We start from the raw sequence: 23,903 nt of genomic DNA on the forward strand, positions 1-23,903 counted from the left end.
AACCCCACTGAACTTCCATTTCCCTTGCAAAGTAGGAATTCTAATGCATACCTTGCCTGGTTCTTGGGAGGATAAATGAAGTAATTTATGCAAAATGTTGAACACAGTGCCTGCCACTTGGTAAGTGCCCAGTAAATGGTGGCTATCATTGAAAATGACTTAGAGGGCATTTTTGAGTGACTAAAGTTAGGTCTCTCTGGAATTGCTGAATTTTAATAGAACAGGAATGCTTCCTAAAGTCTAAAACAAAACAGGGAGAACTGGCTGTGTCTGCCCTGGAAGCCAAGTTAATGCTGGAAGTCTGAGCACAGACACGTTGCTTGCGAGAAATAACAACACTCCTTAATAATATTGTCTATTTCAGTGCAGTTTCACTCTAGAAGGCCTTATAAGCGTAGCCGCGGTCATCCTTACTTGCATTCTTTTTGAAACAAAAAGGCTGCAGTGGGCCGGGCGCGGTGGCTCACACCTGCAATCCCAGCACTTTGGGAGGCCAAGGCGGGCAGATCACAAGGTCAGGAGATGGAGACCATCCTGGCTAACACGGTGAAACCCCATCTCTACTAAAAAATACAAAAAATTAGCCGGGCGTGGTGGCGGGCGCCTGTAATCCCAGTTACTCGGGAGGCTGAGGCAGGAGAATGGCGTGAACCCAGGAGGCGGAGCTTGCAGTGAGCCAAGATTGTGCCACCGCATGCCAGCCTGAGCGACAGAGCAAGACTCCGTCTCAAAAAAAAAAAAATGACTGCAGTGTATAAATGAAAAATAACCATTTCTGGAATTGTGTGTTCAGACGGACTCCCCTTAGAGTAGCCTAGCCAACAAAGACAGCAGCCAGCCCTTAGCATGCCAGAGATATTGATCGCAAACACTAATACAGAAGCCTTCGGAATGGAAGTGTCCCAATGGCAGATTTGAGTAAAATGGAGATGATAACCGTCAAACACTGCTGCACAGACCTCAAGGCTGCAGACGTTAGGACTGCCCTCCCTGCTGCTAGGCGTTTGTGAGAACCAGGCCAACCCATATCTGCCCATGGCTGTGTCCTGCCTGACTGCCCTGAAATGCACAGATCCTGTGGGTGCAGTTTGATGAGTTTTGTTTTGTTTTTTGTTGTTTTTGTTTTTGAGACGAAGTTTCACTGTTGTCACCCCGGCTGGAGTGCAGTGGCATGATAAGCTCACTGCAACTTCCACCTCCCGGGTTCAAGTGATTCTCCTGCCTCAGGCTCCCGAGTAACTAGGATTACAGGTGTCCGCCACCACGCCTGGCTAATTTTTTTTTGTATTTTTAGTAGAAATGGGATTTTCACCATGTTGGCCAGGCTGGTCTCGAACTCCTGACCTCAGGTGGCCCACCCGCCTCGGCCTCCCAAAGTGCCAGGATTACAGGCGTGAGCCACCATGCCCAGCCCTAAAAAAACATTTTTTTTTTATCCCAAGGTCATAGAGATACATTTTTAGAAGATTTAGAGTTATAGCTGTTATGTTTTTTTTTTTTAATTTAAGGAAAAATTTTTTTTTTTTTTTTTTTTTTTTTTTGAGACAGAGTCTCGCTCTGCCCCCAGGCTGGAGTGCAGTAGCCGGATCTCAGCTCACTGCAAGCTCCGCCTCCCGGATTCCCGCCATTCTCCTGCCTCAGCCTCCCGAGTAGCTGGGACTACAGGCGCCCGCCACCTCGCCCAGCTAATTTTTTTGTATTTTTAGTAGAGACGGGGTTTCACCGTGTTAGCCAGGATGGTTTCGATCTCCTGACCTCGTGATTCGCCCGTCTCGGCCTCCCAAAGTGCTGGGATTACAGGCTTGAGCCACCGCGCCCGGCCAAGGAAAATTTTTAACAACCCATTGTTGAGATGTTATGTTTTAATCTGTCATTCATTTCAAAGTAATGTTGTGTGTGTTGTGAAGTGGAGACTGCCCTTCGTTTTCTTCCCCATGCTGACACCCTGCTGTTACTGCACCACTTGTTAAGAAGACTCCTTTTCCCACTGAATCCATGGCTCCTTTGTTGATACTTAATGGTCTCCATGTTTGGGCCTCTCACTGAAAGAGTTCAGCTTCGTTGATCTATTTGTCTATCCTCACACCAATATCACACTGGTTACTGTTTGGATGAACGGAGGCAAGATGGTGCACTTCCGGGTTCTTCTTCACCAACTTTTCCTGCGCGCGCGAAAATGCAGCCGGCGCCCGGGAAGGTGCAGAGCAACTAGGCATGCGCCAGGTGATGTCAATCCGAAGAGACCAACATTTACCTGGTCGCACCTGCGGAACGCCCCTGACACGCCCGTGCCCCGCCTATTGCCCTCCCACTCCTAGGAAAGCCGCTCCGGAGGGACCCCACGCGCGGCCTTCTCACAGCCCCACTCCTGTCGGGATGTCGGGACCGTGGGGACTCTGTCGGCCTTCTTTGCCGGAGGCCGACAGACCTCTTCCCCACACCTTAGGTGACCAAAATAAACTTGCAGTTTTGCTCCTACACTTGCCTAGTCGCTGGTTCTTTTGTGCCCGCTCTGGTGGTCTTAGAAAAACAAATCAGTTGGTGCCGAAGACCCGGGAGGAGACCCCTCCTTAGGCCTCTAAGGGTTGAGGAACCTCCTCCTGCTCCCACGCGGCAGACGGACCAGGACCTGAGACCCGCTTCCCTCACTCTCACGGCCTCTCTGGGGTAAGTGCCCTTGTCTCCTCTTTACCTCCCTCGGCCAAAATCCTGCGCAGGTCCGAGGTCCATTTTGAGCCACCATGTGGCTCGGGAGACCCGTTCAGGACGGAGAGGTCCGCCTGAAGGTAATCTCCACTTTGGCTCCATGAGCCTCCAGTCTGTCTCTGCTGGTTCCAAAGGACGCTTTGAAGCCAGGCAGAGATCCACTTCCATTTCCATTGTGTCCATTGTGTAAGTAAAGAGGAAACAAACGGAAAAACCCCCCAGTCCAAATTTCCAAAGAGCACCCCCTTAGGGTGCCTCCTAGCCAATTTAAAAACCTTACAGCTCGAACAAGACCTTAGGAGGAAGCGGTTAATTTTCCTTTCCACTGTGGCGTGATCGACCTCAGCAATTTCTGCCAGCGGCTAGGCAAGTGGTCCGAAATTAATTACATACAAGGCTTTTGGGCCTTATGCTCTCGTCCCGACCTGCCCTATACTCCTCCTTCTCTCCCCGCTCTCTCCACCCCCTCCCTTCCTGCCCAGACTCCTCCTTCCTCCTCATCTACTAGTAATCCACTCGGTCCCGTGCCTCTTTCGGGGCCCCCAACTGGCTGTCTTGAGTCCCCTATCTCTGCCCACACCCTCCTACAGTGTTAGCACCTTTGTGAGAGGTGGCTGGGGCGGAGGGGGTAGTCAGAGTACATGTTCCTTTTTCACTGGCTGATCTTTCCAAAATTGAGAAGCGTTTAGGTGATTTCTCAGCTAATCCTACCATCTACATAAAGGAATTTAGATACCTTTGTCAGGCCTATGACCTAACGTGGCATAACCTCCAGGTTATCCTAACCTCTACCCTAAACTGACTGAGGTTCTAACCCAGTATACCCGGTTAGATCCGGCCTCCCCCACAGGGGCCACCATTTTGGCGTCTTATTTCATTTCTCAATCAGCTCCTGACATTCGTAAAAAACTTCAAAAGGTAGAGGATGGTCCTCAGACACCAATACAAGACCTGGTTAAATTAGCCTTTAAGGTCTATAACTCCAGAGAGGAGACGGCAGGCTCGCCTCAAACAGAAGTTACAGCTCCTAGCAGCGGCTTTACAGCCCAGTCGTAACCCCAGGCCAGAGAGTACACACTCCGCAGACTCCAGGGCTACGAAAGGAGCCTGCTATAAGTGCGGCAAGGCAGGACACTATGCCAGCAGGTGTCCGCAAGGTCCCCGAGCCCCAACGCAGCCTTGCTATAAGTGCAAGGCATCAGGACATTGGGCCAGTGAATGTCCTAACCCTCGTCCACCAGCAGCCCCCTGCCCTGCTTGCCAGCAGGGAGGACACTGGAAGTCTGATTGCCCCACCCTGAGAACAGGTGCTGCGTCTCCACGTGACCCCCTTTCCCAGGATCCTGGGAGCTCCTTCCAGCTCCCGCATCTGGACAACTACAACTGAAGGTGCCGAGACTCGGGGACCCCCATCACCCTCGCCGAGCCGCGGGTAACTCTCCTGGTAGCGGGTAAGACAATTTTTTAATCAACAGCGAGGCTACCTATTCTGTTTTGCCGTCCTTCTCTGGACCTAGCCTTCCATCCAATATCTCTGTAGTAGGAGTAAGCGGAAAGCCATCCACTCCACAAAAGCTCCACTCCTCAGTTGCTGCCTGGCCAACAACTACTCTGCGCACTCGTTCCTCATTCCCAGCTAAAAAGGGCCCCCACCGAAAGCAATCAGTGGAAATCAGTTTGGCTTTCCCCCACTCGCCTCAAACTTACTAAATTTTCTTAACTATCTCATACTCCTCAACCTTGCTGGGACCTTCCTTCTGGGTTTTGCCGCTATTCCAACAAATGCTTCCATTCCTCATTCCTATACTAATACTGTGCCTTATTTTATTCTTCATCCGTATGTCCAAATGCCAACCATGGGCCCCTACCTTAACGACGCCCCTTAACAGCAGGAAGTAGCCAGACAGACCACGGCGCCCCTTATCACTATTACCAATAAAAGGTTGGACTGTTTGGACGAAGGGAGGCAAGATGGTGCACTTCCGGGTTCTTCTTCACCAACTTTTCCCGCGCGCGCGAAAATGCAGCCGGCGCCCGGGAAGGTGCAGACCAACTAGGCATGCGCCAGGTGACGTCAATCCGAAGAGACCAACATTTACCTGGTCGCACCTGCGGAACGCCCCCGACACGCCCGTGCCCGCCTATTGCCCTCCCACTCCTAGAAAAGCCGCTCCGGAGGGACGCCACGCGCGGCCTTCTCACAGCCCCACTCCTGTCGGGATGTCCGAACTGTGGGAACTCCCTCCGAGAGCCCCACGGGGGGGACTCTGTCGGCCTTCTTTGCCGGAGGCCGACAGACCTCTTCCCCACACCTTAGGTGACCAAAATAAACTTGCAGTTTTGCTCCTACACTTGCCTAGTCACTGGTTCTTTTGTGCCCGCTCTGGTGGTCTTAGAAAAACAAATCAGTTACGTTACTGTGCCCTGGAATCAGGTACTCTAAGTTCTCCATTTGTTCTTCCTCTTCAGTCGTTTTGACTGTATAGGTTCTTTTCTTTTCCCTACAAATTTTAGAATCAACTTGTCAATTTCAAAAAAGAAGCCTTCCATGACTTTGATTACCATTTTATTTAATATATAATTTGGGGAGGGTAGTGTCTTAACCATACTGAGTCTTCCAACCCACGAATGTGACACATCCCTCCGCTTATTTAGGTCTCATTTAACTTCTCAAAAGGTTATGACTTTCAGGATAAAGGTCCTGCATGTCTTTGGTTAACTTTACTTCGAAGCGTTTTCTGTTTTCTGGTTTTATTGTGAATAGGATTTTATTAATTTTCCAATTGTTTGCTGCTAGTTTATAAAAATACAATCGATTTTTGGCGGAGCTTGCAGTGAGCCAAGATCCGGCCACTGCACTCCAGTCTGGGCGACAGAGTGAGACTCCGCCTCAAAAAAAAAACAAAACAAAACAAAAATACAATCGATTTTTGGATGTTGACATTGGATCCTGTGAATTTGCTTAATTCATTGGTTCGTTCTAGTTGTTGTTTTATAGATTGCTATGATTGTCCACAGAGACAGTCATGCTGTCCAAGAATAATGACTGTTTTAATTATTGCATTCCAATTTTGGGCTTTTATTTCTTTTACTTGTCTTGTTGTACTAGTTGAAACTGCAATACAGTTAAACAAAAGTGAGAGCAGACATCCTCACCTTGTTTCCAATCTTAGGGGAGATGCCTTCAGTTTCTCACCATTACATACGATGTTAGCCACAGATTTTTTTGTAGATACCTTTCATCAGGTTGGAAGTCCCCGACTACTCTTAGTTTTCTGAGAGTTTTTCGTCTAATGTTCTTTGACAAAATTCTTTGCTCACTTTTATCAAATGTTCTCTCTGCATCTAGTGAGGTGGGTTGAGGAAGTGTCCTCTTGTTCCTTGTTTTCTAGTGGTTTTGTCTCATAAAGAGGTGTTGGATTTTGTTCCATGTTCTTTTTGCACCTATGGAATGATCATATATATGGTGTTTTTCGCCTTTATTCTGTTAAGATAATGAATAATACTGATTGATTTTCAAATGTTAAAACCACTTTGCGGCCGGCCGCGGTGGCTCAAGCCTGTAATCCCAGCACTTTGGGAGGCCGAGACGGGCAGATCACGAGGTCAGGAGATCGACACCATCCTGGCTAACACGGTGAAACCCCGTCTCTACTAAAAAAATACAAAAAAAACTAGCCGGGCGAGGTGGCGGGCCCCTGTAGTCCCAGCTACTAGGGAGGCTGAGGCAGGAGAATGGCGTGAACCCGGGAGGCGGAGCTTGCAGTGAGCTGAGATCCGGCCACTGCACTCCAGCCTGGGTGACAGAGCGAGACTCCATCTCAAAAAAAAAAACAAAAACAAAAACAAACCACTTTGCTTTCTTAGGGTAAATGCACTTATATTTTCAGGAAGTATTCCTAGGAAACTTCCTGGGGTAAACTCACTTGTATTTCCAGGAAATATTTCTAAGAAAATACTTGGGAATAAATGTAACAAAGGCTATGCAGGCTCTCTCCTTGATGTGTTTGCCTTTTATGTATTGATTTGGTTTTGTTTTTGTTTTGAGATGGAGTCTTGCTCTGTCGCCCAGGCTAGAGTGCAGTGGCACGATCTTGGCTCACTGCAACCTCTGCCTCCCGGCTTCAAGTGATTCTCCTGCCTCAGCCTCCTAAGTAGCTGGGATTGTAGGTGCCCGCCACCACGCCTGACTAATTTTTAGTAGAGACGAGATATTACCATGTTGGCCAGGCTGGTCTCAAATTCTTTTTTTTTTTTTTTTTTGAGACGGAGTCTCGCTCTGTTGCCCAGGCTGGAGGGCAGTGGCCGGATCTCAGCTCACTGCAAGCTCTGCCTCCCGGGTTTACGCCATTCTCCTGCCTCAGCCTCCGGAAAGCTGGGACTACAGGCGCCCGCCACCTCACCCGGCTAGTTTTTTGTACTTTTTAGTAGAGACGGGGTTTCACCGTGTTAGCCAGGATGGTCTCGATCTCCTGACCTCGTGATCTGCCCGTCTCGGCCTCCCAAAGTGCTGGGATTACAGGCTTGAGCCACCGCGCCCCGCCCCAGGTCTCGAATTCTTGACCTCAGGTGAACCACCCACCTCGGCCTCCCAAAGTGCTAGGATTATAGGTGTGAGCCACCGCACCCAGGCCTCTGGCTGTTTTCAAGCTGTTGATTTCTTTCCTTTGTCTTTAGGTTTCAGCTGTTGGACTGTGATGTGCTTCAGTCTCGTTTTCTTCCTATTTATTCTTTTTCATGTTCATTGAGCTTCTGTGAACTATGAATTTGCGTTTTCGGCAAATTTGCAAAATTTTCAGCCATTATGTGTTATAAGCACCATTCTTTCTCACTAATGACCTGTATGTTAGAAAGTTTGCTATTATCTTTCAAGTGACTGCGGCTTTGGGGTTTTTTATAATCTTTTTTTTCTTTGCCCTTCAAATTGGGTGATTTCTGTTGATCTGTCTTTGATTTCCTTGACTCTTCTGCTGACTCCAAACTGCTGTAAGCTGATCCATGAAGTTTTTTTTATTTAGGATATTATATTTTAAAATTCTAAAATTTCCACTTGACTCTTATTCATAGATTGCTCTCTGGAGACTCCCATCTGTTTACTATTTAATGACACCTTTTTTGTTTAGGTATTTGGACATACTTGCAATTGCTGCATTAAAGTCTTTGGTCATTTTGGCATCTGAGCTGGCAAGTGTCCAGGTGTCTGATGGATGATTTTCCATGGCTGTGGGTCACATTTTCCTGTTTCTTTGTATGTCTGTTTCTTATTGTAGACTAATATTATGAATAACACCTAGTAGAGACACTAGATTTTGTTATCATCCTCTGAAGAGTGTTAATTTTGCCCTATCAGTCAATTACATTACTGACTGATTGCCTGAGCCTCGTGTAGCCTGGTTTTATGCTTTGTTCGGGTAGATCTCTAGAGTGACCTTTCTGTGGTTTCAGTAGGAAGCCTGAGGTGTTTATCAAGTCCCTCTCACTGGACTACCCGTAAACTCCAAACTTTGTCTCGTCCACAGTGGGAGCTGAAACCTCTGACACACTAGGCCCACAAACATGCATCATTCAGGGATCCACCAACAAACAGGGTAGTTAAACAGAATTTGGGTCCCACCGCCATGGCTTCCTCCTTTAGGAACTCTCCTTTCCATTTCCATCCTCTCTGACAACCTAAAACTCTGTCATCTGACACTTCCACCTGGAACTTTCTGCTTAAGTTTTAGCCATCTACATTATAAGGTCACTCTATAGCAAGAGATAGAATATTATCCCATTCGAGGCCAGGCGCAGTGGCTCACACCTGAAATCCCAGCACTTTGGGAGGCCGAGGTGGGTGGATCAACTGAGGTCAGGAGTTCGAGACCAGCCCGGCCAACATGGTGAAATCCTGTCTCTTCTAAATTTTCCTGTCTCTTCTAAATTTTTCTAAATCCTGTCTCTTCTAATTTAAAAAAAAAAAAACTAGCCGGATGTGGTGGTGTGCACCCGTAATCCCAGCTACTCAGGAGGCTGAGGCAGGAGAATCCCTTGAACCCGGGAGCCAGAGGTTGCAGTGAGCCGAGATGGCACCACTGCCCTCCAGCCAGGGTGACAGAGTGAGAGCCCGTCTCAAAAATAAAAAAGAAAAAGGAATATTCCTTCATTCTTGTATAGCATCATAGTACTTCATTTTGTAGAGGTACTATTATGTATCCTACTGATGGATGTTTGTGTTGCCTCCAGTCTTGTTATTACAGTGATCAGTTGGTTCTTTTGCATTTCTCTTGCTACAAATGTTGCTGCTATGTACAACCCGTTAAAGTCCACAGATGTAGTAAAACCTTTGGTTTGCAAAAATGACTCAGTCTTTACAAACATTCTGTCATTTGTACCATAATCAATTAGTTTATTGGATCACAGATTATCCTGACAGAATCCTTCCTGGAACTAGTCTGTGGGATCATTTGGCACAGAATCAAAGCTCCAGACACGATGAGCCAGAGCTGATTTCCTTTGGCTTCACCATAATTAAACTTTCCCATAGGATTATCAGGTTACAGTGACACACACACAGGCTGTCAGATAATGGACAAAGTCTCAGCAGTGTGTACAATCAGCTGGTGACTCCCAAATTCAAATTCCCCCGGCGGCATCCATTTGGGTATTCATACCCACACCCTCCCTTAGAAGTTCACCCCTCCGCCAGGCGCAGTGGCTTACACCTATAATCCCACCACTTTGGGAGGCCGAGGCAGGCAGATCACCTGAGGTTGGGAGTTCGAGACCAGCCTGACCAACATGGAGAAACCCCTTCTCTACTAAAAATACAAAAATTAGCTGGGCGTGGTGGCGCATGCCTGTAATCCCAGCTACTCGGGAGGTTGAGGCAGGAGAATCACTTGAACCCAGGAGGCGGAGGTTGCGGTGAGCCGAGATCAGGCCATTGCACTCCAGCCTGGGCAACAAGAGCAAAACTCCATCAAAAAGAAGGAAGGAAGGAAGAAAGGGAGGGAGGGAGGGAGGGAGTTCACCCCACTATGAACAAGAAGCCACACAGAAAAAAAAAATAGGTATCTCTGGGGTTTTCTGAAGGGAAAGTAAGTGCAGCTCTGTCCCCTCTTTGCAGCCCTAAATAGGAACATGGTGGAGTAGGGCAGGTCGGGCTTGACGATGTCATGACTTGGCCTCTCTTGGTGTCACACAGCCCCTGCAGGTTATAAGAAGGATTGAGCTGGCGGGGCGCAGTGGCTCATGCCTGTAATCCCAGCACTTTGGGAGGCTGAGGCGAGCAGATAACCTGAGGTCAGGTGTTCAAGACCAGCCTGGCCAACATGGAGAAACCCCATGTCTACTAAAAATACAAAATTAGCTTGGCGTGGTGGTTCGTGCCTGTTATCCTAGCTACTCGGGAGACTGAGGCAGGAGAATTGCTTGAACCTAGGAGGCGGAGGTTGCAGTGAGCTGAGATTGCACTATTGCACTCCTGCCTGGGTAACAAGAGCGAAACTCCATCTCAAAAAAAAAAAAAAAGAAGGATTGAGCTAACATGCATGAACCCCCTAGAACAGCACCCAGAGCATAGTAACAGCTCCTTCCAGAAAGGGCAATGCATGCTAGCTGCCCCAGATGCTGCCAGCTTCACCGGCATTTTTCTGCCTGCAAACTAATCCTAAGGAACCAAGAAGGGCAGAGGGAGAAATTGCACCCAGTCAATGTAAACGATGCAAAACATGAAATTCCCCTCTCCGAAAACGAAAGGGAAAAACCCGATTCAGTGCCTGCCCCTGAGGTGAACCTGAAATGGCAAGGCAGACACTCTCTAAAACTTCACGTTTGGCCACCAGGGTCTTCAGTCGATTTTGCTTTCTTCGTCATATCTGAGTGGCTGAAACGCCAGCGATCTGGGATAGTCCTCTGGCTGCTGATAGACTTATGCAATCCCTTGGCAGGCAGGACAGGCCACAGGAAAGGCTCTTGTGCCTTTAAGGTCACTGTTAATCATATAACTTTATTGTGTTCCTGGGCTATAAAGGAAATGTCGTCCTTGATCTGAATGTCTGTTTTATGATGTCCATAAACAGTGAATTGCCAGTGACTGTACCCTGAGTGACAACATCCTCAACCATTTGGGTGGTTCAAGGGCGGTTGCAGGGGTCAGGAGAGAGCAAAAGTGGAACAGATGAGTTTGCTTCCCAGGAAGAGGGACAGTGACATCCCACCCCTCACTGACAGGGAAGCCTGCCAGCCCTTCCTCCAAAGAGCCTTGGCTCTCAGGGATCAGAGGCTGGACAAAGCAGAAATAAAGGCACCCTGCCCCCACCCCCACCACAATCTTCAGGATGTCTAGAGTGCTTATCTCTTTAGGGTCAAGTAATGTGAATTATTTTCCCTAATGCAAAAATAATAAATAAGATACCCCTTTACCCTTTTCTGAAAGGATAGCAGAGGTATTTTTCTTTTCTTTTCTTTTCTTTTTGAGACGGAATCTTGCTCTGTCACCAGGCTGGAGTGCAGTGGCACAATCTCGGCTCCAACTCCCTGGTTCAAGCGATTCTCCTGCCTCAGCCTCAGCCTCCTGAGTATCTGGGATTACAGGCACACACCACCATGCCCAGCTAATTTTTTTGTATTTTTAGTAGAGACAGGGTTTCACCATGTTGGCCAGGATGGTCTTGAACTCCTGATCTCATGATCACCCGCCTCAGCCTCCCGAAGTGCTGGGATTACAGGCGTGAGCCACCGCGCCCATCCAGCAGAGGTGTTTTTTCTAATGCTTGGGAAGTGTCTGCTAAGTATATATAAATTCACTGGAGGGTGCTCAGCACCTCACCCTGTTGCTCCAGGTCAGGACTAACAAGGTGAAACATGGTTCATTGCATCATATTAATAGCATGCAAATCTAAGCCCAGTGATGTCGTGCAGTGGCTACAATCAAGGGCAATGGAATGGATCGCGCACGAGCTCCCAGGCCACACGCACACATCCTTGTGATATATCATTCACTCTACTCTTGCAGGTCAGACGCTTGGGATGCTACTGCCTTTGCTGAGGTTCCTAGGTCACCTCCCTCAATGCATGGGTCTGGGGGCCAGTGTGTTCTATTGCTGGGGCCATGGGTGCATTCATTTGCCTAGGGGAGAAAAGTACGCATTCCCGTCAGCTCAGGTGCCTGGAGGACAGAAGAACCACTGTTGCTGTTAGTATTTTCTTCCGCACAAGATAAAAAAAGAGATCAGCAAATCAGCTGGCTGGCCAATCAAATTAGCTTATTGTGTTACACTAATTTTTAGATTGAGAATTATAGGTCAGGCTGTGCTAGCGATCAGTGAAATCAAATTTCATGTCATTCTGCGCCGGGTAAACTCAGGATTTGCCTGAAACAATTGAACAATTCCCGGAAGACGTGGGCGAGGCAGAGGCTTGAACTGTCCACTCAGACCAAGGTGGACTCAGGCAATGGCTTCTGGGCATCGCGTGGGGCGGGGGCAGCCCCTGCCCTGGACATTCGTGAACACAGGGGCAGCCGTGTGAACACCATGGGGCAGGGCGTCTGTCCTGCCACCCGCACGGCTGCATTCTGCCCGGGAATGAGGCTGGCAGCCTATAGGCCCCTCCTCGGTCCGTCTAGAGGTTCGCTTCATTCCAGTACCCTTGGTTCTGTCGGGCGGGCAGGACCTGGGCCCCTGTGTTGCAAACTAATGGCCCAAAGCTAACCTGATCCGGCAGCATCTAAAAACAGGACCCGGACTCTGCCGGGCTCCAGGATTGCCCTGGAACAAACCTAAAGTCTCCCATGACACGCAAACAATTCTGCCAGCCCCGCCCAGCATTCCCTGCCTGTGCTTATCAAGTGAGGAGGGCAGCAGGATGCAGTACCCAGGTGAGCGCACTTCAATGAGTCCGGGTGTGTGCAGGCAAGAAGCAGCCGGGAGTTGAGGCTGAAGAGGAGCCTACCTAAAACTGTCATTACGACTGATTGATCCTCGGTGTAGTCAAATCTTCTGCCTTTATTAAAGTCGTTGGTATCTAGAGGTAAATCCCCATCAGCTTGGAGCAGCACACCCTTGAAATCCACTCTAGCAGGCAGACTCTGGGGCACTTTTAGATACTCTATTGGTTGTTCTTGGGGACAGTTTCCTTTGGAGGACATGTGAGTTGCCTGTGAATATCCGCTTGCTCTCCCTCAGTTTCCATCACATGGATCAGCGAGAGTTAATGCTGACTCCCCCTCCCTCAGGGGCTTATTTGCAGTCTCCCCATTTGCTTAAAAACTTCCAGGTCCAGAGGGACCCTAAAGACCCTGTCATGTCCACCTGTGAATTACCAGCATCCCAGGCCATTGCTGGGTTTTCTTAAGACTATTAAGACATTATCAACGTGAAATGACTTGAATATGCTTTAATTTTTAAAATTCATCATACGTCCTTAGCATTTAGGAAAAAGAGGGAGGTGTCATACATAACATCAAATTTGGCTGACACGAGGTGATTTTGCCACGAAGGTTGGGAAGGATGAACATTTGCAATGAAAACTGTTCGTTGCCCCCAAAATCCAGCTGTTTCAGGCTCTCTGAGGATTCCGGAGGTGCTAGAGGGGGTAAGGGCCACATTCAGGTGGTGTAGGTGGCATTCATCCCTTCATAGCCTGGAGATGGTGCCCGGTGCGCACCCTGTCACCCCAAGGATGATGATATCCCAGGGAAGGCGGTGGAAGCAGGAAAGGGAGGTCAGAGGGAACCTGGGGCCTTCAGCGGGCCTCGGTGATGCGGAAATACTAACAACACCAATAGCAATCGCAGAGGCAGGCAGGCTTACGTGGCCAGGGCTGGGCTGACGCTGTCCTGAGCACTCGACACGCATGAAATCACAGTTGTTTTAAGTTCTGAGCTCCCCTGGGAGGAAACTGTGGCCACAGCAGGAATTCCAATGATTCTAGGGTCAGGAGGGGAGGCACCCACTTCCTGATCAGGGCTCTGTTTGTGGATGCGTGGGTGTGGTTGGCCTTTGTGCACACTGGCGGTTTTGCTTCTTTCCCCCAGCAAAAGAATGCAGATTTTGCATTATCTAAAGAGGCGGTTCCATGAGCCCACGGTGCTGAGTCCCAGGTATTCCACTGGTGTAAGTACCACCACCTGGGCAGTGCCCCCAGGGTGTTCTCGCTGGGAGCGCAGCTTCGTGTCTCTACCCTTCCTGAGAATAGCTGACATGCTGGCCTGGGTGGCGCACTGGCCGAGGTGTGACTGTGACAGACCAGGATACCAGCATCTGCCCCAGCACTGAACTGGGCAGAGAAAAGGTGTGGACAGAGTGGCGTGAAACATGACGGCTGCTTGTGCTAGAAATTAGATGCAGTCACACAAATCCTGTCATGCTCAAAGGGTTCCATCTCAAAGTCCAAAGGAAAACTCTTCCTTAACTTTTATTCCATTCTGTCTCTACGTTTCTTATTTTGAAGCAAGGATAGATTCACATGCTGTTGTAAGGATGAATACAGAGCGAGCCCATTTATTGCCCGGTTTCTCCCAGTGGTGACATCTTGCAAAACTCTAGCACAATGTCACAGCCTGGCGTTGACCGTGACACAGTCCAGATCCAGAACCTGGCGTCCCCACGAGGATCCTGCCTGCCGGTCTTAATAGCCACACCGCTTCCCTTCCATTCCCCACTGGATCCCTGTCCCCTGGCAACCAAGAGGTCTCTCTTTTTTTTTTTTTTTTTTTTTTTTTGAGACAGAGTTTCGCTCTTGTTGCCCAGGCTGCAGTGCAATGGCACAATCTCAGCTCACTCTGCAACCTCTGCCCGACTCTCCCGAGTAGGTGTGATTACAGGCATGCACCACCATGCCTGGCTAATTTTGTATTTTTAGTAGAGACGGGGTTTCTCCATGTTGGGCAGGCTGGTCTCGAACTCCTGACCTCAGGTGATCCCCCTGCCTCAGCCTCCCATAGTGCTGGGATCACAGGCATGAGCCACCGCGCCTGGCCTCTGGTCTCTATTTGTATGATATTGTCATTTCCATAAAGTTCTACACATGCAATCATGCAGTAGGTGACTTTGGGATTGGCGCCTTCCACCCAGCACAACCCCCTGGCATCCATCCGGGTTGTCGCCTGTATTCGTAGTTCATTCCCTTCTTTCGGAGTCATACTCCGCGGTACAGATAGATCACAGCTTGTCCATCCATTCTCCCTTGAAAGGCACCTGCATTGTTTCCATTTGCGGCTACTACAAATACATCCGCCGTGAACATGTGGACAGGCCTTTGTGTGAACATCAGTTCTCTGTGTACATCATCTCTCTGCCCTGGTGCTTGCATCTTTAGTGGTTTTTTTCTGTTTTTTGAAGAACCTACCAGACTGTTTTCAGAATGACTGTACCATTTTTCATTCCCACCAGCCACGAGTGAGGGAGCCATGTTTCCACATCCTTGCTAGCACTGGGGGTTGGCACTATTTTGTATCCTAGCCATTTTGATAGGTGTGCAGTGGTATCTCACTGTGGTCGTAACTGGCATTTCCTAACGGCCGAGTGGTGCTCAGCATATTTTCATGGGCCTCTTTCCATCTGTGTCTTTCTCCAGTACCCGTCTGCTCATCTCTTGCCTGCTTTCAAATTGGCTGGTTTTGTTTTCTACCATTGAGTTGTGACCATTCTTTATATGTGCTATATGCAAGTCTTTGTCAGATATGTGTCTTGCAAATATTTTCTCCCAGACTGTAGCTTGTCTTGTCATCCTCTTACTAGGATATTTCTCTGAGCAAAAATTTTAATTTTGATGAAGTCCAGGCTATCAATTTTTCTTTTTCTGGTTTGTGTTTTTGCTGTCAAGTCTAAGAACTCCCCACCTTACTGAAGACCCTGAAGATTTCTCCTATTTTCTCTCTAAACGTTTTATACTTTTATATTTTACATCTGTGGTCCACTTTGCATTGATTTTTATATAAACTGAATTCTAGGTCAAGGCTTTTTCTTTTTTTGTTGGCCTGCGGATATCTAATTTTTCCAACACTATTTATTGAAAGCTCTCTTTTCTCCGTTGAACTGCTTTACATCTCGGTCAAAAATCAGTTGGGCGTATTTGTATGGACGTGGTCATAGGCCCTCTGTTTCTTTCCGTGGCTCTACCTGTCTGTCTTTCTGCCAATACCTCACAGTCTTGATTATCGAAATTATATCCTAAGTCTCAAAATAAGATAGGCTGATTCCTCTCGTTTTATCTGCTGTTTTTCAAAATTGTTTTTATTCTTGTGAGTCCTTTGCCTTTCTATCTAAATGTTAGAATAATCTCTATTTCTACCAAAAAAAAGAGGTCTTGCTAGCCTTTCAATGGGAATTTTGTAAAACTTGTTTACCAATGTGGGGAGAATTTACTGTGTTGAGTTTTCCAACCCATTAACATGGTCAGTCTTGCCATTTGTTTATATCTTCTTTTATTTCTTTCACGAATGTTTTGTAGTTTTCAACATACAACTTCTGCATATGTTTTGTCAGTTTTACACCTAGGGGCATTTTTGAGTGACTGTAAATGGTACTGGTGTTGTTTGTTTGTTTGTTTGTTTTTGAGACAGGGTCTTTGTCCTTGAGGCTAGAGTGCAGTGGTGTTATCATAGCTCACTGCAGCCTCAACCAAGCAATCCCCCCACCTCAGCCTCCTGAGTAGCTGGAACCACAGGCACATGCCACCACGCCTGGCTATTTTGTTGTTGTTGTTTGTTTGTTTGTTTGTTTGTTTTGTTTTTGTGTTTTTGTAGAGTTGGAGATCTCTCTTTGTTCCCAGGCTGGTCTCAGACCCCTGGGCTCAAGCAATCCTCCTACCTCGACCTCCCAAAGTGCTGGGATTACAGGCATGCACCACTATGCATAGCTGGTATTTTATTTATAATTTCAGTGCCTACGGGCCGGGTGCGGTGGCTCAACCCTGTAATCCCAGCACTTTGGGAGGCGGAGACGGGCGGATCACAAGGTCAGGAGATCGAGACCATCCTGGCTAACATGGTGAAACCCCGTCTCTACTAAAAACTACAAAAAACTAGCCGGGCGAGGTGGCGGCGCCTGTAGTCCCAGCTACTCGGGAGGCTGACACAGGAGAATGGCGTGAACCCGGGAGGCGGAGCTTGCAGTGAGCTGAGATCCGTCCACAGCACTCCAGCCTGGGTGACAGAGCGAGACTCCGTCTCAAAAAAAAAAAAAAATTTCAGTGCCTACATGGTCATTGCTAGAATATACAATTGTAGTAAATACAATTGAATTTTGTATGTTTTCCACCCTGCAAACTTGCTAAACTCTCTTTTTAGTTCTAGGAGGGTTGTGTTTTGTTGTTGTTGTTTGTAGATTCCTTGGGGTTTTCTATGTAGATAACATGTCATTGGCAAACAGGGACAGTTTTCTTTCTTCCTTTCTAATCTGTTTGCCTTTTATTTCCTTCTCTTGCCTATTACACTGGCTAGGATTCCCAGCACTATCTTAATTAGCAGTAGTGAGAGCAGACAACTTTGCCTTGTGACAGTCTTAGACACCAAGCACTCAGTCTTTCACCATTAAGTACGATCGACTCCTCTGTATCTGTGTGTTCCATATCCATATATCCAACCAATCACCAATCAGAAACATTTTAAAAACAAGAAAAACAATACAAATAGGTAAACAATACAGTACAGCAACTCTTTACATAACATTTACATTGTATTAGGTATTCTAAGTAATCTAGAGATGATATAGCGTGTACAGGAGGATGTGCATAGGTTATATGCAAATACTACACCATTTTATATAAGGAATTTGAGCATCCTTGTATTTTGGCATCCTTGTGGGGGGTCCTGGAACCAATCCCTCAGGGACACCAAGGAACAACTGTATAATGTTGGCTATAAGGTTATGGTTGATGCTTTTAATCAATTTGAAGAAGTTCTTCTCCATTCCTAATTTTATGAGTTTTCTCATGAACATGGATTGAATTTTGTCAGATTTTTTTATGAATTAGTTGATACGATCATATGATTTTTTTTTTTTTTTCTTTCTTTTTTTGAGACGGAGTCTCGCTCTGTCACCCGGGCTAGAGTGCAGTGGCCGGATCTCAGCTCACTGCAAGCTCCGCCTCCCGGGTTTACGCCATTCTCCTGCCTCAGCCTCCCTAGTAGCTGGGACTACAGGTGCCCGCCACCTCGCCCGGCTAGTTTTTTGTATTTTTTAGTAGAGACGGGGTTTCACCATGTTAGCCAGGATGCTCTCGATCTCCTGACCTCGTGATCCGCCCGTCTCGGCCTCCCAAAGTGCTGGGATTACAGGCTTGAGCCACCGCGCCCGGCGATTTTTATTCTTTAGCCTGTTGATTGGAGATTACATTGATTGCTTTCCAAATATTGAACCAATCTTATATCCCTGGAATAAACCCCACCCAATCTTGATGTGCAATTATTTTTACGTATTACTGAATTCTACTTGTTATTTCATTAGTGATTTTTATATCTAGATTCATGAGGGATGTTGGCATGTAATTTTCTTTTTGTTGTTGTTCCTTGTCTGCATTTGGTATCAGGGTAATACTAACTACATAAAATGAATGGGGCCCAGGTGCAGTGGCTCACGCCTGTAATCCCAGCACTTTGGGAGGCCGAGACAGGCAGATCACTTGAGGCCAGGAGTTCAAGACCAGCCTGGCTAACATGGTAAAACCCTGGCTCTACTGAAAATGCAAAAAATTAGCCAGGCTTGGTGGCCTGTGCCTATAATCCCAGCTACTCAGGAGGCTGAGGCAGGAGAATTGCTTGAGCTCAGGAGGCGGAGGCTGCAGTGAGCCAGGATCACACCACTGCACTCCAGCTTAGGCGACAGAGTAAGACTCCATCTCAAAAAAAAAAAAATAAAAGAATGGTAGTGTTCCCTCCTCTTCTGTTTTCTTGAAGATAATTGTTAGAATCATGTTGACTTTTTAAACATTTGGCAGAATTCTCTATACATGTTTAGAACCATCTTGGCCTGGACATTTCATCTTGGGGAGTTTTTAAATTACAGATTGACTTTTGCTATAGGTTGTTTAAATTACCTCTTTGATATTGAATGAGTTGTAGTACTTCATGCTTCTCTAGGAGTTGGTCCATTTTATTGAAGATGTCAGAGTTATGTGTGTAGAGGCATTTGTGTCTGCAGGGTCTGTAGTGATGTTCCCTCTTTCATTCCTGATATTGACAATCTGTGTCTTCCCTCTCGTTGTTTGTCAGTCTTGCTAGAAGTTTGACAGCTTATTATTTTCAGATACCTAGCTCTGTTTTGTTGATTTTCTGCAGTTTTTCTGTTTTCTGTTACCAGGATTTCTAGTCCCCTATCTTTGTGATTTCCTCCTTCCTTCCTTTGCTATCATTGTGGGTTTACTTTGCTCTTCTTTTCCTGGGTTCTCATGGTGGGATCTTGGCTTATTGAGTTGAGATTTTTCCTCTCTTCTAATGGAAGCCCATAATGCTGTAAGTTTCCCTCTCAGCATTGCTTTAGTTGTGTCCCACAGGTAAATTTTGTGTTGTATTTTCATTTTTATGGAGTTCGATGTCTTTTTCATTTTCCCTTGAGACTTCCTCTTTGACCCTTAAGTTATTTAGAAGTATGTTGTTAAGTTTCCACGTGTTTGGAGATTTTTCTACTATCTTTCTGTTATTGATTTCTACTTTGGTCCTCGTGTGGTCAGAGAACATACTCTGTGTGGCTTCAGTTCCTTTAGATTGGGTGAGATTTCCCTTATAGCCCAGGATATGGTCTATCTTGGTACATGCTCTGTAGGCGCCTGAAATGAATGTAGCGCTCTGCTGCTGTTGGGTGAAGTGGTCTATAAATATTCATCATTTGATGGACTTCTAAATTTATCTCAAGACTCTGAGATCATTCATTCTCAAAGGTTATGTGATACACTACCTTTTCCAAAGAATTTCTAAGTGATCTAAACCCCTGCTGAGTTCACCAAGTGGCCTGTAAAACCTATGATGATTCTTGTTGATGGGAGCCACCTTCCCCCACTAGTAGGTGTGGGACTTTCTTCAGGTGAGGGCCTCGAGCTCGCACCAGTTCAACCTATGGCTGTATGAAAATTTTCTGGCTGACGTTTTTACACTTGTAGCTTCAAGAGATATAACAAAACATCATTTTTCTTCTTCTTATCAAGTCATAGAATGCTAAAGCCAGAGGGAGTCTAGGGTCATCTGGTCTACCCTCTCATTTGACAGGTGAAGTAATGAGGTGTTGCAAAGTTAAACTGATTAGTTTCTTTTAATTTTTTAAATGAAATTAATATATGTTAATTATAGAAAATACATAAGAAAAAAGGGAAAATGTATAAGATAGAGGGAAGCAAACTTCTTAAATAAAATGTATATAAAACTTATAACCAAAGATGACTACTATTATTATTTTGGAGTATACCCTCCCAATATGTTTTCAAAAGCAGGATCACTATTACTGCTTCAAAACCTTTTTTTTTTTGTACTTTAACAATAGACATGAACATTTTCAAAATATGATTTCTAATAGCAAAATATCATTCCAGATATATGTCTAATGATAGAGTTTTCTCATCATTTATTTAACGAATCTCCATCGGGTGGGCGTGCAGGTTGTTACAGTTTTCTCTGTGTTAAATAACACTGTGATGAACATCTTTTGTGTACACGCATGATGATTTCCTAGAAATGGAACCCTGGGTCAGTGCTTGTGAACATTTTTAGCTTCTGAGCCCCATTGCCAAGTTCGATTCTTGAATTTTTTGTTTGTTTGGACAGCTTTGGTTTTGTTTTCTTTTGAGACGGAGTTTCACTCTCGTTCACCAGGCTGGAGTGCAATGGCGCAATCTCGGCTCACCGCAACCTCTGCCTCCCGGGTTCAAGTGATTCTCCTGCCTCAGCCTCCCGAGTACCTGGGATTACAGGCATGTGCCACCATGCCTGGCTAATTTTGTATTTTTTAGTAGAGACGAGGTTTCTCCTTGTTGGTCAAGCTGGTCTTGAACTCCTAACCTCAGGTGATCTGCCTGCGTTGGCCTCCCAAAGTGCTGGGATTACAGGCCTGAGCCACCGCGCCCGGCGCAGCTTTGGTTTTATTTGTTTTGTTTATAGTGGAAGGTTAGACATCAAATCAACATAGAAGATGTGGTGAACTTATGACTAAGCTGGTGTGGGTTCTCGGTGTCCTGGGGCATGAGCTGGAGGACGGCTGGAGCCAGCTAGAGACCGCTCCCTTCCCTAGAATGTCTCCTTGCTGACAAGGACAGCGCTGTGAGCATCTACACCTTCCTATGAGGTAGCTGGCATTGGGCCTGGTCAGGAAACAGGAAGACAGGCAGGTTCCATTTAGCCTGGGACCTGGACCTTGTAAAACCAGCCACCCAGCCCAGTTTTACAGGCCAGGCGACAAAGGGAGCAACTCGCTGGACCCGGGCCTGCCTCCCTTCTGCAGACCCGCCGTGAGAACACCGTGTTCTGAATGGAGACGTGCCTTGAACTCACTTTGTCCCAGTAATTGCCCCCATAAAATAGACCTGGGCACTAAGAGGAAACTTGCCATATTGAGAAAGCCAGTCCTGCCTGCTTTTTATAGCTGGGGCTGAGGACAAGAGAACCACAAGCCCTGGCCAGTCTGCTGAGAGACCACTGAGGGACAGACGGGTTGTGGGCCTGGAACAGCCCCAGAGGGAAGGAGCATTTGAAAGTGGACAGGTAGAGCCCAGGCCCAGAGAGCCCCAGGGCTGCTGCCAGGAAGGCCAGCACGTCCCTCCAGGTAACGGGCAGCTCCTCGGTTGCAGCCTCCGCCCCCCAGCATGTGGGATTCGGGCCACAATGGCCTATGCATCTTTTCCTCTTGTCCGTGTTCCATCTGTCTTTCTTCTTTGGTTTGTAGAGAGAGAAGAATTAATCCAGAGCGTGCTGGCGCAGGTCGCAGAGCAGTTCTCAAGGTACAGAGTCTTCTAAATTTACAACCAGCCAGAAATGCGCGCATCTTTCTGTAAGAGCAAGGGCAGGCCCCGGGCTCTGAGGCTGGCCTTGGCCGGCAAGCGCGGCTGTCTCACCTGACTGGAGGAGCGGCCCGCACGGCGGAAGGCTTCTGTGGCTTCTGTAACTAAGCCAGCTTGGATGGGGCCCAGGAAACACTGGCCTTAGACCAAAGACCGTGTTGAGTAGGCGCATTAGAATGTGAATGTTCTCCATCGGCTCTTCTGGGATCAGAGAACAATCCATAAGAATTGGCTCCATTGGAAAATAAGCTTCCTTGCTTAGTTAGGGGATTTCCTTTTCATCGGAGTCATCCCAGCAATCCTGACCTGGATACCGTATTTTCCATTTCTCAGACTGACTTCTCTGCGGTATCTTACTGCCCAGGTTAATCAAAATGGTGAAAAGGGCAGACGGCTAGGATTTTTTAAAAACCTTCAAATTGGCTGGGCGCAGTGGCTCACGTCTGTATTCCCAGCACTTTGGGAGGCGGAGGCGGGCGGATCACCTGAGGTCTGGAGTTTGAGACCAGCCTGACCAACATGGAGAAGCCGCCGTCTCTATGAAAAATACAAAATTAGCCGAGCTTGATGGCATATGCCTGTAATCCCAGCTACCCAGGAGGCTGAGGCAGGAGAATCACTTGAACCCGGGAGGTGGAGGTTGCGGTGAGCCGAAATCACGCCACTGCACTCCAGCCTGGGCAACAGAGTGAAACTCTGTCTCAGAAAAAAAAAAAAAAAAATCCTTCGAATTCTTTAACTGACTAGGTTGGAGCCTCCAGAGAGCGTGACAGGTCCTCCGAAGGTGTCTATGCCCATCGGGGGAGGGTGCGAGGACTGGACCCTCTCAACCACATAAGCAGAGAGAAGGCTGCGAGTCCTCTCCAGAGAGTCTGGGTCCACTGCTGAGGCCTGAGGAAGTAAATAGGCCCACTAGCTCAGAAAATACACCTTATGATAATTTGGTGATTCTTTCCTCCCATGGAACATGATGATTTCTGAAAAGCAAGTCCTAGCATGTTGGCACCCAGCCCCTCGCCAGCCTACCTAGAGGCCTTGCCCATGCCCACAGCGGGAACTCAGTAGATGTTTGCTTAACCCATTTTGGCTCTGAGAATTTTAAGGGTCATATTTCCTCTCTCTTTTCTTTTTCGTTCCTAGAGCATTCAAAATCAATGAACTGAAAGCTGAAGTTGCAAATCACTTGGCTGTGCTAGAGAAACGCGTGGAATGTGAGTGACGTTTCAGTTTCCTTTTTCCTTCTCTGTCCTTTAACCTCTATTCAAATTAACCACTTGGAACAGGGAGGAGTTCAGTGCTGAAGGTAAATACGAATGTCTTTTCTTTCTGAAATACTTGAAAATTAGGCCGGCGCAGTGGTTCAAGCCTGTAATCCCAGCACTTTGGGAGGCCGAGACGGGCGGATCACGAGGTCAGGAGATCGAGACCATCCTGGCTAACATGGTGAAACCCCGTCTCTACCAAAAAATACAAAAAACTAGCTGGGCGAGGTGGCAGGCGCCTGTAGTCCCAGCTACTAGGGAGGCTGAGGCAGGAGAATGGCGTAAACCCGGGAGGTGGAGCTTGCAGTGAGCTGAGATCCGGCCACTGCACTCCAGCCTGGGCGACAGAGCGAGACTCTGTCTCAAAAAAAAAAAAAGAAATACTTGAAAATTACCTTTGATGTTAACAAAGGCTCACACAGTGACTAAGCATTTTATTTCTGTTTTAAAAGAAGCACAGCTCATGGTATATAAGGCATTTTTTCAGCCTCAAAGAGTAAAAATGAACACACGAAGCCCCCACACTTAGCCCCTCTGAGAGCCTCTGCCGAGTGTCTTGTCTGTGTCTTTTTTTGTGTAAATGAAGGCACAGTGATCTCCACCCGTGGGTCTCCTTTTTTTTTTTTTTTTTTTTTTTTTGAGGCGGAGTCTCGCTCTGTCGCCAGGGCTGGAGTGCAGTGGCCGGATCTCAGCTCACTGCAAGCTCCGCCTCCCAGGTTCCCGCCATTCTCCTGCCTCAGCCTCCCGAGTAGCTGGGACTACAGGCGCCCGCCACCTCGCCCGGCTAGTTTTTTGTATTTTTTAATAGAGACGGGGTTTCACCGTGTTAGCCAGGATGGTCTCGATCTCCTGACCTCGTGATCCGCCCGTCTTGGCCTCCCAAAGTGCTGGGATTACAGGCTTGAGCTACTGCGCCCAGCCAGGGTCACCATTTTTTGGAATCTGTCTATTAAGTTGTTATCTCTTGGT

The 23,903-nt window shown here is 47.3% G+C and overlaps 1 protein-coding gene across 2 annotated transcripts in view; it reads left to right on the forward strand.

The window, feature by feature from the left end:
* PDE9A (phosphodiesterase 9A) overlaps positions 1–23,903 on the forward strand; it is a 114,906-nt gene that overhangs the window by 49,383 nt on the left and 41,620 nt on the right. The window contains exons 1-3 of one of the 2 annotated variants that reach the window (XM_033232586.1): positions 21,262–21,437; positions 21,558–21,612; positions 22,813–22,883. Coding sequence is in view for 1 of the 2 variants with exons in the window: in XM_033232585.1 (XP_033088476.1) it covers positions 21,558–21,612; positions 22,813–22,883 (126 nt within the window). In the remaining variant the exon portion in view is untranslated. Of the gene's footprint in view, positions 1–21,261; positions 21,438–21,557; positions 21,613–22,812; positions 22,884–23,903 lie in introns of those variants that run through there. The other variant, XM_033232585.1, reaches the window with a different exon arrangement.

This window comes from Trachypithecus francoisi, unplaced genomic scaffold (genome assembly GCF_009764315.1).
Source record: "Trachypithecus francoisi isolate TF-2019V2 unplaced genomic scaffold, Tfra_2.0 Lachesis_group14, whole genome shotgun sequence".
Taxonomy (NCBI): Eukaryota; Metazoa; Chordata; class Mammalia; order Primates; family Cercopithecidae; genus Trachypithecus; species Trachypithecus francoisi.